Source organism: Schistocerca americana, chromosome 1 (genome assembly GCF_021461395.2).
Source record: "Schistocerca americana isolate TAMUIC-IGC-003095 chromosome 1, iqSchAmer2.1, whole genome shotgun sequence".
NCBI classification, from domain to species: Eukaryota; Metazoa; Arthropoda; class Insecta; order Orthoptera; family Acrididae; genus Schistocerca; species Schistocerca americana.
The window spans coordinates 307,755,271-307,774,143 of record NC_060119.1 but is presented as its reverse complement, the minus strand read 5'-3'; the positions used below and the strand labels follow the sequence as shown (position 1 = coordinate 307,774,143).

Sequence of the window (18,873 nt, the reverse complement as noted above, 5' to 3'; positions counted from 1 at the left end):
ACACACATCCATGCCCGAGGCAGGATTCGAACCTGCTGCTGTAGCAGCAGCGCGGTTCTGGACTGAAGCGCCTTGAACCGCCCGGGCACCCCCGCCGGCACCAATGCGTTCATAGATGAGCTGGTGAAAGGTCACGGCGAACAGCGACTCTCGAGACCCCTACCTCTCCAACTTCTGGAGTCATTGTTAAGGGAACCGCAGGATACGACAGAATGACCGATTTCGTAATTGTTGAAGGGAGACTGAATGTTCGTCTGCATGTGGCAAGAGTTTTGAACCCTGTTGTCTCACCCTTCATGACCAAATTTCCAAACATCGTATTCCTTACAGTGCATGTCTTGATGTGACGGAAAGACAGATATTTCATACCAGCGTCCAACAAGCAATATTTATGACATGATACTGCATGACTTTCAGTCATGAAAAAAAATTCCTCAGGATGACATTGAGAGGCTGTTAGCTCCCGTGCTACAACGAATACAATTTTGTCTTCGTGCCTGTAGAGGTCACGTCCCATATTCATACTGATGATGGACATCAGTTCCGAACAGAACGAAAGTTTAGTCATTTAATACCCATCATGTGATGGGCAGTCCCAAAAAGATAAATACAGTACTGTGCATCACGATGTTACACTTCCCACTTCCTTCAGTGAAACAGTCGTGACTTTCATAGGCTCTCTAAATTACTGCGAAGCACAACTCGGGAGGTGCCACGCTAGAAATTTAACAAAATGGAGTTTTGCATTTTAGATGGAGCAGCGGAGTGGAGTACTCACGGTGAGGGCTATGAGCAGCAGCAGCGCACCGCCCTCGGCCCACAGCAGCAGCGAAGCCCCCGCCGCCTGTGGCATCGGCTGCACCCCCGGCGACATCCCCGTACCGTCACCTGACGCAGCCTCCTCCGGCAGCCGCCATCCTTCCTGCGAACAGCGGCAAAACAACACACAGACCATCACCCCGCAGCACCGCGAGCCAGCAACACGACCCGTCTTATCAGTCATAGATACGAAGACTCTGAGTATTATCTTGTATTATAAAGACTCTGAATATTATCTTGTATTATAACAGATGCATTTGTGTGCTCGAGCAACAGCAACGATAGTAGTTCTGTTGTGTTGGCCAAACTAAAAAGGAATGTCTACTAACTGATCAAAGGCATTGAGCCGTGGTAAAAATTGCTGTTTTGAAGAGCGCGCCGCAGCGAGTAGTGTGAAGCAGTCGCCCTCCGTTTCTGGCGGTGGCGCCGCTGTAGCAACCGCAGCTTTGGTGTCTCCCTCTGGTGGGAAAGGGAAAAGGTTGCCTGTTCACGTGCATTTAAGGGGCGCTATGAGCTCGCCAGTCGGTCAGTCTGGGTCAGTCTCTCGTCCCCGGCTTGCTAGTCTGTCTCTCGTCCGCATTGTTAAACAGGTAGTGTCTGTCTGTCGTTCGGAGTGCTAGTATGTCTTTCATTCGGATCAACCTTAAAGCCGGCAAAATGAGAGTCTTGCCACTCCGCCAGTAAGAGAACTCAGCGAGCTGGTCGGGGCTTAGTTCCTCCCTCTGAGTCTGCGCGTTAGGCCTCAGTCTGCTCGAGTTTGCTCAGGCAATGGTCATTGGCGATCGGATTGATCGTTGGTCGGTCGCGCACTGAGGCACAAGATGACTTGTCCGTCTTGAGCGTCGGCGCATGTGAGGTCGCCACGTGAGTCCAGTGGGCCGCGGCGTATAGCGAGGGGTAGTGACTTCGCGGTCGAGACGAGAGCAACAGGAGTCAACCCACGACATCAGTCTGGCCGGTGCGAGCTGCGACGCCGTGAGACGGGAGATCGGCGCGCCTTCCTGTGTCCATTGAAGGCGGCTGGTAGCGGACGGTTCGGGGCAGTGATTTGGGGGTGCTGCGGAAGGTCTTCTCTATAAATCGCAGTTTATTAGAACTAATGTGATTGGTGATATGTTGTTTGATTTACTCTTGTTGAATTCTACTTGTTTTCTTGGTGAGGTCACCAGCCGTTTTGCTTTGGGGTCGTCCCACCATTCTTCTCCGTTTGTCCACCCGCGGGAAGGTGGTTACTTATAAATTGGGTGGTCCGTTTTTCCCTTGTGGAGTAGGGGCGGGTTAGAGCAACCTGCGGTTCGGGTTGTTCGGTAATCAATCTACCGTACGTTAGTAGCTGCCTCTGTCATGTTTGTCGGATTTGGTGTGTTAACGAATTTATTGCTTGCAGTGTAACGGCCTAATACCTGAAATATGTTTTGATCTTTGGAAACTTTGATATTATTGCCTATGATCTTGAGAGGCGGTATCTGTGTACTGTAGAGCATATTAACTATTGTTTGGCCAACCTTATAGAATTTTATATAAGACTGCATTTCATGGGCTTTTATTTAAACGGCCATTTTAGTATATAAAGTTGCCACCCTCCGGTGGCAAGGTCAGTATTTTAATTGTTAGTGTTTTGTACAATTTCCATCCCTCCTACGGGGGGGTGTGCTTGTGTAAATTGTTAAAACTCTTAGTTTAAAGTTATCTGGTGTGTTGCAGATTTGCACCAGTGTATTCATTCAGAGGGTGCTGTGAGCTGTCGTAACTACGGCCGTGTCGAAAGGGAGTGGCAAGGTTCTCTGCCCGAAAGCTCATACAGTCGAAACGTGTTTCTTTCTGCCTCTGAATAAATTGTAACTTTGACATTTAGAGGGTGCTTATAATTTTAAATCTGTTTCTTTTTTTAAAAAAAATGCTTTTAGGCACTATTAAAGTGAATAAAAGGAATTTGGTTATGATTTCATCAGTTACTCCCTGGCAACTACATCCACGCTTGCATAGTGTGATTAAATGTGTTAATGTTCTTGATGAATCGCTAGTAAATAAAATAAATTCTTAAGAATATTCTTTGAAAATAAATCACGGTTCAGGCACAAGGACACCTATTAAGGAACACTAACATTGGCTGTCTCCATCACTTGCGGTTATGACAGCCTGAACTCTGCTAGGGACATTTTCTATGAGTGTGTGAATATCTGTGGAGGAATGGCGGCCTATTCTTCCGCAAGAGCAGAAACTGAGAAGGTAGTGACGTTGGAAGCTGGGGTCTGGAGCGAATTCAACACCGTAACTCGTCCCAAAGGTGTTCCATTAGGTCCAGGTCGGGGCTTTGGGCAGCACAGTCCATGTAGGAATGTTATTGACGGCAATCCATTGCCTCACATACGACTTTATAAAAGGCTGCATTGTCATACCCATACAAATAATCATGGTCTCCGACTTGTCCCTCTACTGTAAGCAACACACAAATGTGTTGATACGAAAAACACTCCCATACCGTCCCACCTACTCCATCATTTACTGCTGGCACTACAAATACTGGCAGTTTACATCCTTCATGCCACAGGGTATAGCGTGATTAATGACACCACATCCACTGTCCAGGGCTGTCGCTCTTTACTCCACCACAGGCGTCACTCAGCAGTGACCTCAGGGATGTATGTCCTACGAGGAAGTGCAAGACCACATCTGAGCAACCGGCAGCCCACGGGCCAGATGCGGCCCTCTATCCCTCTATTCATTTCAGTATGGCCCACGGGAGAAATTCGCAAAGCTCCTCCTGTTGGTCGACTGGGAATGCCTATCTCCCTATCGTACTTTTTTTCTATTCTATTAATATTAACAAATAATTCTAATATTTTTGGATTTATTAGAACGCTGCAGCTGTTGAAATTGAAGGTAGCGTTATATAGGTGTTTATTTTTCCATGATGAAATTTACCATCTTCACACTTTTACATTTATTTACGTGTCACGACCAATGTTTCTTTACTAATGGCGTTACAGAGTTTTGCAACGCAAGCTTTTAAGACAGCTATTGTAAAACGTGCTAGCCAAAAAATCATGCCAAATTCAAACGAAGCCAAAATCTACAAGATTGTGGATCTTTTACATAAGGTCGAAATTTAGAGCAGACTTCAGTGCGAATTGCTTATAGTAGTTTCCACAACGAAACATTGTCTCGAAACCTGGCAGAAAATCCAAAGAAATTCTGGTCTTGTGTAAAGTATCCTAGTGACAAGGCACAATCAATGCCTTCTCTGCGCGATAGCAATGGAAATACTATCGACGACAGTGCTGACAAAGCAGAGATACCTCCGAAATTCCTTCACAAATGTAGACGAAGTAAATATTCCAGAATTCAAATCAAGAACAGCTGCCAAAATGAGTAACTAAGAAGTAGTCATCCTCGGAGTAGTGAGGCAACTTAAATCACTTAACAAAAGCAAGTCTTTCGGTCCACACTGTATACCAATTACGTTCCTTTCAGAGTATGTTGATGCATTAGCTCCATACTTAACAATCATATATAACAGTTCGCTCGACGAAAGATCGTACCTAAAGACTGGAAAGAAGAACAGGTCACACCATTATTCAAGAAAGGTAGTAGGAGTAATTCACTAAATTACAGGCCCATATCTGTAAAGTCGATACACAGGAGGATTTTGAAACATGTGTTATATTCGAACATTATGAAATAGGCTACCACGAAGAGAACGGTCTATTAACACACAGTCAACACGGATTCAGAAAACATCGTATCTGTGCAACACAGGTAACTCTTTACTCGCATGAAGTAGTAAGTGTCATTGACAAGGGATTTCAAATTGATTCTAGATTTCCAGAAGGCTTTTGACACTGTACCAGACAAACGGCTAGTAGTGAAATTGCATGCTTATGGAAATCATCTCAGTTATGTGACTGGATGCGTGATTTCCTGTCAGAGAGATCATAATTCGTAGTAACTGATGGAAAGTCATCGACTAAAACAGAAGTGATGTCTGGCTTTCCCCAACGTAGTGTTACAGGCCCTCTGCTGTTCTTTATTTATATACGAGTCTTATGTTCTTTGCAGATGATGCTGTCTATCGTTCAGTAAAGTTATCAAAAGATCAAAAGCTGCCATTGTAGCAGCAGTAACCGATTTAACAACTGCGCCAAACACTTGTTGTCTTATACGTGCGTCGCCAGCCGCAGCGCCGTATTCTGCCTGTTTATATATCTCTGTATTTGAATACGAGTGCCTATAACTGTTACTTTGCGCTTTAGGGTATTATTACGAACAATTAAATTGAAAAAAACACATAGAAAATGTTCTGTGGAAGGTAAACCAAAGACTGAGTTTTTTTTGACAGGACACTCAGAAAATGTAACAGGTCTACTAAACATCTGTCTACATCCTACATTACGCTTGTCCATCCTCTTTTGGAGTACTGCTGCGCGGTCTGGGATCCTTATAAGATAGGATTAACAGAGTTCATCGAGAAAGTCAAAGAAGAGCAGCACGTTTTGTATTATCGCGAAATAGGGGAGAGACTGTCACTGACATGATACAGGAATTGGGGTGAACATCATTAAAACAAATAAACTGTTCGAGACTGGAATATTAGGAAATTATTGTGAAGGTGATTCGATGAACATTCTATCAGACACTTAAGTGTGACTTACAGAGTATCCATGTAGATGTAGATGTAATGTAGATATAAAGAAATAATGTTCACAAAGCGTAGATAAATGTAAACCTCTAAACATGGAGTGAATACAAAATGACCGTAAGAATCTTTAGGAACATTGTCCTAAGGAAAAACAGCGATCGGTAAGATTATTTCATGCATACAGTCTTGATTGCTTGTACGTGATGTATATTTCCTTTGGTGACTGTTTCGCTGTGTGTCGTCTTTGAACATAGTCTGGTGATGGTCTTAAACAGAAAGAAACCGTTCAATAAAAGAAATTACACACAGCATACGATCAAGACTGTTTTATTGAAATAATTTTAATAAAAGACTGTTTTCTCAAAAACGCTTCTTTTGAGGGATAATGTCTTGGTAGGAAGGAGTTACCATTCATGCCTTGTACATTAACATCATTGACGCTATAAATTTGACTTCTGCCCTAGGAGCGCTGCTGTCGCTTCACGTGACGAGGCGTTCCCTGCGCTTAGGAATGTAAATCAGGCCCCCTGATCACGAAAGTTTCCTCATGCTGGACTCTTTCACCCCCTTATTTTTAACTTTCTGCACACAGTTATTGTGTAATCTGGACTGCTGGTAACACTTTGGATATTAATGAGCGATCCCTTCTCCTGATTTCAAGCGATTTTTCACAACCACGTTACTCAAACCTCGATGGCCCCTACGCATCCTGTCCATAGGTATACGACGTCTGCCTGGGCTTGCTTCAGCTGTGATTGTTCCTTTTTTTTGAGCCATCAGTCTTCTGACTGGTTTGATGCAGCCCGCAACGGATTCCGCTCCTGTGGCAACCTCTTCATCTCAGAGTTGTGCTTGCAACCTACGTCGTCAACTATGTGCTAGATACATTCCAGTCTCCATCTTCCTCTACAGATTTTACCCTATACGTCCGCGTCTAGTACCATGGAAGTCATTCCCTAATGTATTAACAAGTGTCCTATCATCCTGTCCATTCTTTTTGTCAGTGTTTTCCCCATATTCCTTTCCTCTCCGATTCTGCCCGGAACCTCCTCAATCTAATGTTCAAATGTGTGTGAAATCTTATGGGACTAAACTGCTAAGGTCATCAGTCCCTAAGCTTACACACTACTTAACCTAAATTATTCTAAGGACAAACACACACACCCATGCCCGAGGGAGGACTCGAACCTCCGCCGGGACCAGCCACACAGTCCATGACTGAAGCGCCTGAGACCGCTCGGCTAATCCCGTGCGGCCTCCTCAATCCTTATCCTACCAGTCCACCTAATTTTCAACATTCTTTTGTAGCACTACATCTCAAATGCTTCGATTCTCTTCTGTTCCGGTTTTCCCAAAGTCTGTTTTACTACCATGCAACTTTGTGCCCCAAACGTACATTCTCAGAAATTTCTTCCTACTCAAGATCCATCCCAATCCTCCGAATGTGGTGTTCAATCCCCCCATCAACCTCCACACCATCCTAGTCTATCCCTCTGCCACTCCCAGTCCCAGCATCTTGGTATGAGGATCATATCCCTGTGGAATGTCCAGATGCAAGACCACTGCCCTGTCCATCCACCCAATATTTCCTGTTCCAGTCGTGTTATAGGTTTATCCTACCCCATCAAGAGCCGGATACTTTTGAGCAGGTAGCGTATACACCTAACAGGTCTCCGAATTTCTCACCTTTCGCACGGTTGTAGCACATAATTGCATGTAGCAAACAATGCTCTAGTAAGATAGCTGACACGTATTCAAAAAAAGGTATGGTCTAAGTTTCGTAATCTTACCATAAAGAGCGCCAGGCATGCATCAGAGTCATTGACACAACCGACTAAGGCAGCAGACTGGAAGACAACTCGTGCTTAGTTGTGCTGCCTTCGAGTTAAGTCATTTTTCTTCTCTAATCGGTTACTAAACCAATGAAGCACTATAATGACTCATGCTTGTTCGGAAATGAAGGCTGATAATAATAACAAAACCTTTTTTGCACACTCGTAGAGAGGCATAATCCATGAATCAGAAGGAATCGTGATGAAATGATCATTTATTTCCACGACGAAAGAGAAGAGCTGCTTGAGATCTTTGAAATAATTCACTGGCTACAAGTGAAAATTTTTAGCGGATCAGAACTCGAACCTGGACTTCTTACTTTACTCGAGCGGTCGACTTAACAACTTTAGCATATTTTTAATTTTTTTTAAATTTTCTTTCCTTGTTTAATTTTTTCCCGTTGTCATGAGTGGTTGCCTTAACCAACTTTTTTATTAGAGTATCAACATGCAATAGCTTAAGTCAAGAAAGTCATCAAAATAACAAACGACAAAAATGAACATGAGAAGCTCTCATGACAAAACAAAACAAGACAAAACTGCGACTTCATACCAGCGAGAACTGAAAATGTAAAATTAAAAACATCCTTAGCCATCTACATCTTGAATGTAATTTATTTCTGCAACCAATTTATTAGACACAAAATATAGATAGCTGAAGGTGTTTTTAATTTTATATTTTACAGTAAACAGCCGAAGTCCCTCAACCATCTTGTACAAAGATATACTTACAAAGAGAGATCAGTAGGTTCACATTGATCGCAAGTCTCAGCAGCAGTGAGTCAGGTACATCTTCTCGAAAAATATTCCATAGCTTTAACACATGGGTCAAGTTTTGGAATAAACACCAAACTAGAATTCACCTCCTCATACGCAGCGCATTCCAGTGGAGGGGGGGCAATCCATAAAACACTATCCAAAAATTTAATTTCAAGAAGAAAATGTAGATTGTTATTCACCATAAAGATAACACACTGAGCTGCAGTCAGGCATAACTAAAAGACACATTAGCCTTTGGCCAAAGCCTTCGCACACATTCATCAAAATAAGCAAGCACACCTGAAACGCACATGACCACCACCTCTGACAACTTGGACCAGAATGTAACTGTCATGTAGTACTGAAGCTGCAGTCTGGAGGGAGTGGGGAAGGAGAAGGATAGCAGGATAAGAGTGGGGTGAGAAAAGAGTGCTGTCTCGAGGAGCATTCAGGGACTAGACTGTCGACCAGTATAGCATTGGGAGGCAGTTGGGCATGGGGGGGGGGGGGGGGAGTAGCAAAAAACAGGTAGCAAAAGCGGAGGGGAGCAGGGAAGGGGAAAGACAGGTAGATGCTTTGGCAGAGGGTGGCACACAAAGAGGGTAGGAGGCGAGAATAGGGAGCAGGTGATAGCGCAAAGGAGGTGGAGACTATTGGGTGAATGGTGTGGTGACGGTAGTTACCATAGTTTGAGGCCAGAATTATTCTGGGAGTGGAGAATGTGTTTCAAGGACAACTTCATTTGCGCAGTTCGAAAATCTAGTGCGGAAGGGGAGGATACAGATGGCTTGAGTAGCCTTTGAAATCAAGCATTTCATGATCAGCTGCATGTTTTGCCAGAGGTGTACTTTGCTCTTGGATTTTGTTTAGCAGTGGCCATTCATTCTGGACAGCTGGTAGTTCATCATACTAATATTACAGGATGTGCAATGGTTCCAGCAGAGCTGGTATATGATATGGTTGCTTTCACAGGTGGACCAGCCTCTGATGGGGTAGAATAAGCCTGTGACAGGACTAGAATAGAAAGTGCTGAGTGAGTGGATTGGGCAGGTCTTGCATCTGCAAGGGGCTGGGACAGGGAGTAGTATAGGGATGAACTAAGGTGTTGTGGAGATTTATGGGGCGATGGAACATCGCTTTAAGACAGTTGGGAAGGATCTCAGGCAGTATATCTGTCATTTCATGGTATGATGATAGGTAATCAAAGCCCTGGCGAAGGATGTGGTACAATTGTTGCAGCCTGCGGTGGTATTTGGTGATGAAGTAAGTTGGCTCTTGGGGATGGTGGAAAAAATGGGGGTGTAATGAGATATGGCATGGTAGATCTGTTTGCAGGCTAGATCTGGGGGATAATATCAGTCAGCGAAGGCCTCCACGAGACAGCATAGTGGATGAGAGAGTTTTTGTCACGCCAGATACTCTGTTCCCAGGTGGGCAGCTGCCTAAATGCAGGTACAGTTAGTGGTTGGTCGGTTTAACGTGAACACAGGTGCGAAGGAGCTGTCAGAGAAGAGGAGGGCAACGTCCAGGAAGATGGCACACTGGTTTCAGGAGGATCAAGTGAAGCAGATGGGAGAGAAGGCATTGAGGCTGTGAAGGGATGAAGATGAAGTGTTTTGGTCCTGAGTTCAGATTATAAAGATATCATCAATGAACCTGAATCAGACCATGAGTTGGTCGTTTTAGGTTAGAAAGGTCTCCTCTAGATTGCCTATAAACAGGTTGGCATAGAAGTGTGCCCTGTGGGTGCTGTCGGGTGTGCCACAGATTTGTTTGTATACCTTTGCTTCAAAGGAGAAGTTGTTGCGAGTTAAGATAAAGTTAGTGAGATGTATGAGGAATGGGGTATTGGGTTTGGAGTCTGTAGGACGTTGGGAAAGGTAGTGTACAATAGCAGTAAGGTAATGAGAATGAGGGGTGTTGGTGTATAGGCAAGTAGCGTCAACAGTGATGAGTATTGATCCAGGGGGTAAAGGGCTGGGGATGGTTGAGAATTGGTGAAGGAAGTGATTGGTATCTTTGACATAGGAGGCTATATTATGGGCAGTTGGTTGGAGGTGTTCTCAATGAGTGCCGAAATTCTATCAATGAGGGTACAGTAACCAGTTACAATGGGTTTCCAGAATTACTGGGAGTGTGGATTTTGTGGAAATTGTAGAAGGTGGGTTTGCCTGGTGTCATAAGGGGTGAGGAGGGAAATGGATTCAGGGGGAGGTTCTGGAAAGCGCCTAAGGATTTAGGCAGAGATTAGGGGGTATGCTGGACTTCTGGGATGGGATCACTCTTGGAGAGTTTACAGGTAAAGGAGTCAGATAACTGGCAGACGCCTTCTACCAGGTAGTCATTGTGATTCACAGCAACAGCAGTGGAACCTTTGTATGCAGGTAGGATGACTAGGTCTGGATTTGCTTTTCTGTTCTGTATGGCTGTCCTTTCTTCCGCTGTAAGGTTGCTGTTCTGAGGAAGGGAACTGGGGAGGAATGGTGAGGCATAATTGAAGGTAAGGAATTTCTGGTAGACTACCTGGAGACTAGATGGGTGGAAAGAAGGGAAGGGAGAAAATCATGATTGGATGGAGGTATGAACTAGGAGAGGCAGGGATCAACGTTGGGTTTGTTTGGTGGGATTGGAGGAAAAGAAGTCCTATCCTAGGGCCTCACTCAAATTTAACCACACTGGACCTATTCTCCTTCTCCCAGTCTCTGAAATGGTCGCACTTTTTTACTCAGGGCCAAGTCACCCTATCTTCATTCTTTAACAACATTACGACGTTTTCTTCCATCCACTTCACCTGGTCCTTCTCAAGCTAGTGTGCCATCTTCCTGCACGTTGGCCTCGTACTCTCTTACGGCTCCAATCAACAACTTTCACCTCCTTTGTCCTGTCACCACCTTCCTGTTCTCATCTCCAACCCTGATTTTGTGCCACCCTCTGCCAACACATCCATCCATCTTTCCCCTTCCTTACACCTCTTCTTTTTTTGCTCTCTATTTGCTCTCCCACTCCCCTTGTCCCTGCTCTACAGCCTCCCAACGCTTCACCCCTTGGCAGTCTACCACCTGCCTGCTTCGCTAGACAGTGCTCTTCTCTTCCCCCACTTGTGTCCTGCTATCATTTTCCCTTCTACAACACCTCCAGATTGCTGCTCCAATTCTGAATGACAGTATCATACCGTTCTGAGCTGTGGAGATGGCGGTCATGTGTGCATGAGGTGTGTGTATGAGTGTGTGTGTGTTTCTTTTTCCAATAAAGGCCATGGCCAAAGGCTAATGTGTGTCTTTTCGTCATGCCTGTCTGAAACTCAGTGTGTCATCTTTAAGGTAGGTAGCAATCTATCTTTTCCATACATTCTTGATAAGCCATCTTGGAGATTCCATTGCTTAAGTGTACCCAAAAACTGACTTAATACTGACGATATGTGAAAGTCAAGGTATGAATATCTTGGAGGAACTTCAAAAATTCAAGGACGCTCTTGCTACTATCTTGAAACAAGTAATGAATTTACAATCCTTTGATCCAGTTTATTAATTTATTTCGTTTCTCTTTGTGTGTGGCAAGAAAGTATCACCCAGGAACAGAAGCTGTTGTGGCATAACACATCATCTGATGCTCATCTGTGTCAAGCAAATGATGCTGAGGGCAAGGCGGAGAATCTCCCACATTAATCGCATGTAGCTGGAGTGACATCATGTGTTTCTCAATCAAAACCACATACCAGGTCACTCAAGTGAAGAGAGCAAAAGAAAAAAAAAGTATGGTTCAAATGGCTCTGAGCACTACGGGACTTAACATCTGTGGTCATCAGTCCCCTAGAACTTAGAACTTCTTAAAACTTACTAACGTAAGGACATCACACACATCCATGCCCGAGGCAGGATTCGAACCTGCGACCATAGCGGTCACGGGGTTCCAGACTGAAGCTCCTAGAACCGCACGGTCACACCGGCCGAAGAAGAGAGCATGGTGCACAGAACATAACATCATGGATCACGTGATCTCAGGATATGGCTCTACACAATGTTCTGGGAGATGAAGGAGCTTGCACAGGATAGCTTGAGATGGGCTGTGAGGAGCTGAGTGAAAAATCTTGAAATCAAAATTAATCATTGTCAATATCCAGTAATATCTAACCTCCAAACCCTGTATGGCTTAGTGATCGGAATAATCCGACATTTAATAAAGGCAGGAGGGAGTGGAACATAAGGTGACATCAGTTCTTAGTAGATATCAATCCAATAAGGACCCATACAATCTTGGAAGGTGCGATAAAACTGCAGTGGGAAACCATCTGGGCCTGGTGGCTTGTTTATCATTGCATTACAGAGAGCACCATCGAAGTCATCAGTCATAACCAAAGTTGTAAGGATCTCCACCGCAGTCCCATTAAGAACACCAGGCAAACACTGGTGGACTTCATCGATTGGTGTATCATCCTGGTCCAATTCTGTATAGAACTGTTGATAATGGTCCACAAAGGCACTAGCAGTATCTTTCTGGACTTAAATCGGCGACCATCCAACGCGTTAAGCTCTTGCACCAGTATTTTCTAGCACCATTGCTACTCACTACAAGAGCGGTGAATCGACATAGTTTCCTGACGATCTTGACATCCCCGCACGTATCATTGCTCCTTCGAGGTAGTGACATGTAAGTGGAATAATCTTCTCTTTAGCCCTCTGAATTTCAGTCTATTGATCAAGAGACTGTGCTTGGCCAGAGAGCTACTGGAGCAGCGTGAAATAAAATTCCAACTTATTTCGATGCCAATACATCTTGAAATGGGCATAGTGCATCATTATGCGATACAAAGCAGGCTTAGCACATTCTAAATGCCACCGAAGCATTGAAGGGTGCTTCAAAGGCGTCTTTCGTAGGTGGTCAAAGTTATATCTCTTAACTGCGTACAATATAGATCCTGGACACGTGAGACATCAGCTTTCACGTTGACATTCAATTTTTTCCATTGGAGAGAAACAGTGAATGAGTACATGATATGCTCAGAAAAGACCGCAGACCACAACACAGTACGAATTGGCGCAGCCATGAGAGCACGGGAAACATAGATACGATCACAGCAACTCGTCGAATGGCTCATAACATATGTATATACACTTCTTTCACCATGCACAAGTTCCCATGTGTCAGCAAGATTCAAATTCTGCACCAGCAATTGTAGTTCTTGGCGTGGAGCATAATGAGGAAATTCATTCTTCTGTGATATTACACAGTTGAAGTCTCTACCAAGAATCAAATGGTTGTAGTAGGCCACAAACAAAGATGTGACTTCTTCCAAATAAAACTTCGACTGTTCCCATCGCATTTGCGAGCCGAAAGGAGCGTAAACATTGATGATCTGGTCACCATCGAAGATCACCGCGAGACCCTAACTGACAGCAGAAAAATTATGTCTCCTACCACTACCCCTTCCCGTAGAAATACCGCCATCCCTCTACCACCTTCAGCACATGGTATAACGTAGACATCGCATCCATAGAAAAACCTGAAATTTGTGGAGGCGAACTTCTTGCAGGAGGGCAATATCGATGTTTGACACCCACCCACAGCATTTCCCAGTGCTAGAGTTGTTTGAACAACGTCCCAGTTGTGGTGACATTTATAGAGCCAGTCCTATAAGCGTGCCCTGTTAGTGTAGTCACAGAGATGCTCAATGACGCCAGAAGACCGTCAGTGTCCTTAAGTGCCTCTCCATCCAAATCCCCAGTCGATTAACAGTCATGGATAGCTGCAGCGGTAATTGCAGTTACTTCAACTTTTGTTGGTCCATCTTCAACATTATCGGACCACACAGTTATTCGTGTGCTCATATAGTCCAGTACGGTCTCTGTCGCGCCCTAAAGGAACGGTGTGGCGTCGGAGGAAAAATGGCGATGGCCCTGGGAGGTACAGCGATAGCTGGTCGCAATGACTGTTCTCTACCCGACGGGAGACGGGAATTATGTTCTGTCACGGAAACATCCAACAGGAGAAGGTCTTGGCAGATAGGATCATTATTGTCCATAGACTAAGGCTTGCTGCAGTCTGGTGGAGTAAGTCGACGTTTCTTATGCGTCTTCAGCGACTGTTGTTTGTGCATGTGTGCTTCAGTACCTGAAGACGCCAGTGGATCCTGATGGTCAGGAATAAAGATGACAGTAGGCACGATATTGGAGTCAACGTCCATCCCCCTTGACGGACTTCCACACCACCTGTTAGCATAGGCACAGCATGAAAGGTCACAGGCATAGACGACGTTCACTTCTCATCTCCCAGATGAGATCATAGCCAGCAGAAGTTCAGCAGTGGGAGGCGGTGCAGGCAGTCGCCTGGAGTCATTCCAGAGAACTTTGTCATACGTCAGTGGAAGCGTCGTTGGCGTATTCAAAACCAGTGCATCGTCAGGGAACAGTTGCGTGATTCTCCTCTCCATCCACACCGAGCAATTATATCCTTTTCGGCCACAGCCCATGCACTTCTTCAGCTGGCCATTATCTATTACAATAGTAATCAGATTAAGAGCAGCCGACCAGTTGCAAAGGATAAAGTAATCTTTACCTAGGTTTCAATAGATATAAATCTATCTTCTTCAGAAGACGGCAGTATTACATTAATATGAAGCGATATGTCCTTATCGTTTTTACAAACATATGCCTAGTTTCATTAGTCAGATAAAACATAGCCCTGAGAACAGGGTTTGTCAGACAAATAAAATAGGTACATCGAAGTTGGAGAGCGCATAAGCGACAATAGTGTGATAACCGGAAATACACAGGGCGAATCACCTAAAACGTGCACCGCAAATGCTGCGGAAATGGAAATTGCTATTGATCTGAGGTTTTCACACAATGGGTTGGTAGCCAGGGGCTCGTATTAGCCAATCAACAGATCTTAATCATACTTAGAAAGTGTAGTATTTGTGCAAATGTACACTTTTTTTAAATGGAATAATTACTAAACTAAAAGTAGAGTAAATTAGAATGTCAGTGGTTTTTGCTACAGGATTCTGGTGCGAGCCGTTTACAAGATACCGTATTTTGAAAAGTCCCCATACTGACACACGTACAATACCTTTGATACCACACACTAAAGAAGAATACAAGTGCATACATTAGTTACGTGAATTCTGACCAACACAGGTACTGTTCAAAATAATCACCAGCAGCGGCAATACGTGCCTCCATACTGGTATGGAACGACTGCTGCACATGTGCTAGCATTTCAGCGGAGATGTCCAAGAAGGCTGCAATAACCTTATCATTGGGTGTAGTTAGTATGTAGAAAGCGTCTTTCAGCTTTCCCCACAGAGAAAGTCTGTTGATGTTGTGGTCTTCAGTCCAAAGACTGGTTTGACGCAGCTCCCCATGCTGTTCTATAATGTGCAAGCCTCTTCATCTCCGAGTAACACTGCAACCTCTGAATTTGGTTACCTTATTCATCTCTTGGCCTCACTCTACGATTTTTAGCCCCAAGGCTTCCCTCCAGTACTAAACTGGTGATCCCTTGATTCTTCAGAATGTGTCCTACCCACCGATCCTTTCTTGTAGCCGGGTTATACCACAAATTTCTCTTCTTCCCAGTTCTATTCAGTACCTCCTCATTACCTACGTGATCTATTCATCTAATCTTCAGCAATCTTCTGTAGACCCACATTTCAAAAGCTTCTTTTATTCCTCTCTAAACTGTTTATCGTCTGTGTTTCACATCCAGACATGGCTCCACTCCATACAAATACTTACAGAAAGAATTTCCTGACACTTAAATCTATTCTCGATGTTAACAAATTTCTTTTCTTCAGAAACGCTTTTCTCGCCATTGCCAGTCTACGTTTTATATCCCCTCTGCTCCGACCATCTTCAGTTATTTTGCTTCCCAAACAGCAAAACTCATCTATTTCAAGTGTCTTATTTTCTTATCTAATTCTTTCAGCATCACCTGATTTAATTAAATTACTTATCATTATTCTCGTTCTACTTTTGTTGATGTTTATCTTGTATCCTCCTTTCAAGATACTGTCCATTCCTTTCAACCATTGTCCTTTGCTGTCTCTGACAGAATTACAGTGTCATCGGCAAACCTCAAATCCTTTATTTCTTCTCCATGAACTTTATTAATTCCTACTCTAAATTTTTCTTTCGTTTCCTTTACTGCTTGCCCAATATGCAGATTGAATAACGTCAGGCATATGCTACAACAATGTCTCACTCCCATCTCAACCACTGCTTGTCTTTCATGCCCCTCGACTCTTATAACTAGCATCTGTTTTCTGTACAAATCGTAAATGGCTTTTCCCTCCCCGTCTTTTACCCTGTCACCTTTACAATTTGAAAGAGAGTATTCCAGTCAACACTGTCAAAATCTTTCTCTGACCTTCTATGAGAGGTCATAGGGGTAGTATTGCCACGGGTGTCCGTGCATTTCTCCGGAATCCAAAGTGATCTTTCCCAAGGTCGGCTTCTGTCAGTTTTTCCATTCTTCTGTAAAGCATTCGTGTTAGTATTTTGCAGCTGTGACTTATTAACTGATAGTTAGGTATTTTTCACACATTTCAGCACCTGCTTTCATTGGAATTAGGATTATGATATTCATCTTGAAGTCTGGTGGTATTTCCCTCGTCTCATACGTCTTGCTCACCAGATGAGTGGCTGCCCAAAGACTATCAATAGCTCTAACGGAATGTTGTCTACTCCCTGGGCTTTGTTTCGACTTAAGTTTTCCAGTGTTTTGTCAAATTCTTCACGCAGTATCTTATCTCCCTTCTCATATTCCTTTACGTCCTCTTCCATTTCCATAATATTGTCCTCAAGTATATCTCCCTTGTATACACCTCCTATATTCTTCTTCCACCTTTCTGCTTTCCCTTTTTCACTTAGGACTGGTTTTCCATCTGAGCTCTTAATATTCATGCAGATGGTTCTCTTTTCTCCAAAAGTCTCTTTAATTTTCCTGCAGGCAGTTTCTACCTTACCCCTAGTGATATATGCTTCTACATCCTTATAGGCCTATTTGACCTCTAACCATTCTTGCTTAGCCTATTTGCACATCCTTTCGATGTAATTTTTTAGATTTTTGTATTTCATTTCGACTGCTTCATTTATTGCACTTTTATGTTTCCACCTTTCATCGATTAAATTCTATATCTCTTGTCTACCCAATGATTTCTACTAGCCCTCGTCTTTTTACCTACTTGATCCTCTGCTGCCTTCACTATTTCATCTCTCAAGGCTACCCATTCTTCTTCTACAACTTTTCCTTCCCCTGTTCTTGTCAATCGTTCTCTAATGCTCTCTCTGAAACCCTCTACGACCTCTTGTTCTTCCAACGTATCCAGGTCCATCTCCTTAAATTCTTGCCTTTTTACATGTTCTTCAGTTTTAATCTGCAGTTCACAACCAAGAAATTGTGATCAGAGTACACATCTGCCCCTGGAAATGTCTTACAATTTAAAATCTGGTTCCTAAATCTCTGTGTAACCATTATGTAATCTATATGAAATCTTCCGGTGCCTCGAAGTCTCTTCCATGTATACAACCTTCTCTCGTGATTCTTAAACGAAGTTTAGCTATGGTTAAATTACGCTTTGTGTAAAATTCTGCCAGGCGGCTTCCTCTTTCATTTCTTTCCCCCAGTCCGTATTCACCTACTGCTTTCCTTTCTCTTCCTTTTCCTACTGTCGAATTCCAGTCCTCCATGACTATTAAATTTTCGACTCCCTTAACTATCTGAAAAATTTCTTTTATCTCGCCATACATTCCTCAATCTCTTCGTCATCTGCGAAGCTAGTTGGCATGTAAATTTGTACTACTGTGATGGGATGGGGACTTCGTGTCTATATTTGCTACAACAATGCGTTCAGTATGCTGTTCATAGTAGCTTATCCGCGTTCCTATTTTTTTACTCGTTATTAAACGTACTCCTGCATTACCTCTATTTCATTTTTGTATTTATAACCCTCTATTCACCTGAACAGAAGTCCTGTTCCTGCTGCCACCGAATTTCACTAATTCCCACTATATCTAACTTTAACCTACCATCCTGAATAAGCGATCTGACCTTACACGCTCCGATTTGTAGAACTCCAGTTTTATAACGATGTCCTCCTGAGTGGTCCCCGTCAGTAGATCGTTAACCTCCGGAATATTTTACCCAAGAGGATACCGTCATCATTTAACCATGCAGTAGAGCTCCATGCCCTCGGGAAAAATTACGGATGTAGTTTCGCCTTGCTTTCAGCCGTCCGCTGCACCAGCACAGCAAGGCCGTTTTGGTTGATGTTACGAGGCCAGATTACTCAATCAGCCTGAAAGCCTTCTGCCGCTCTTCAGAAATCACAAGTTTGTCTGGCCTCTCAGCAGATACCCTTTCATTGTGGTTGCACTGCAGATATCCCTCCATACCTACAATACGGCTATCTGTATCGCTGAGGCACTCTAGCCTCCGCATCAAGAGCAAGGTCCATGATTCATGGAAGGAGAAAAACGTCTACAGGCATCAAATCTGTGAAAATGGACTAGCCTAGGTACAGATCTTCTGCGTCCAAACCAACGACTTGGAAACAATTCGTGAAGACATGCTATAGTACTGGAAAGCCATTATGTTGGTAGCACAGGTCCCTCCTGGTCTGCAGAGGAACGTCTTCTATCATCCGCGGAAGATATTCTGTTAGGAGGCTGCGATACTCGCGCACGTTCAGTGTTCCGTCTATGAAAAATGGATTACGAGCAGATGGTTCACTATCCTACACCACACGTTTACACTTCATGGACTCTGACGTTCCACCTCACGAAGCCAATGGCGATTGTCAGCAGACCAACAATGTATGTTTCGGCG

At 43.8% G+C, this 18,873-nt stretch overlaps 1 protein-coding gene across 1 annotated transcript in view; it reads right to left on the bottom strand.

Moving 5' to 3' along the window:
• The window catches only part of LOC124545542 (alpha-1A adrenergic receptor-like), an 82,152-nt gene that overhangs the window by 35,770 nt on the left and 27,509 nt on the right, over positions 1-18,873 (bottom strand). Inside the window, exon 3 of the mRNA XM_047124511.1 lies at positions 779-922. Coding sequence (XP_046980467.1) covers positions 779-922 — 144 coding nt within the window. The remainder of the gene's footprint in view (positions 1-778; positions 923-18,873) is intronic.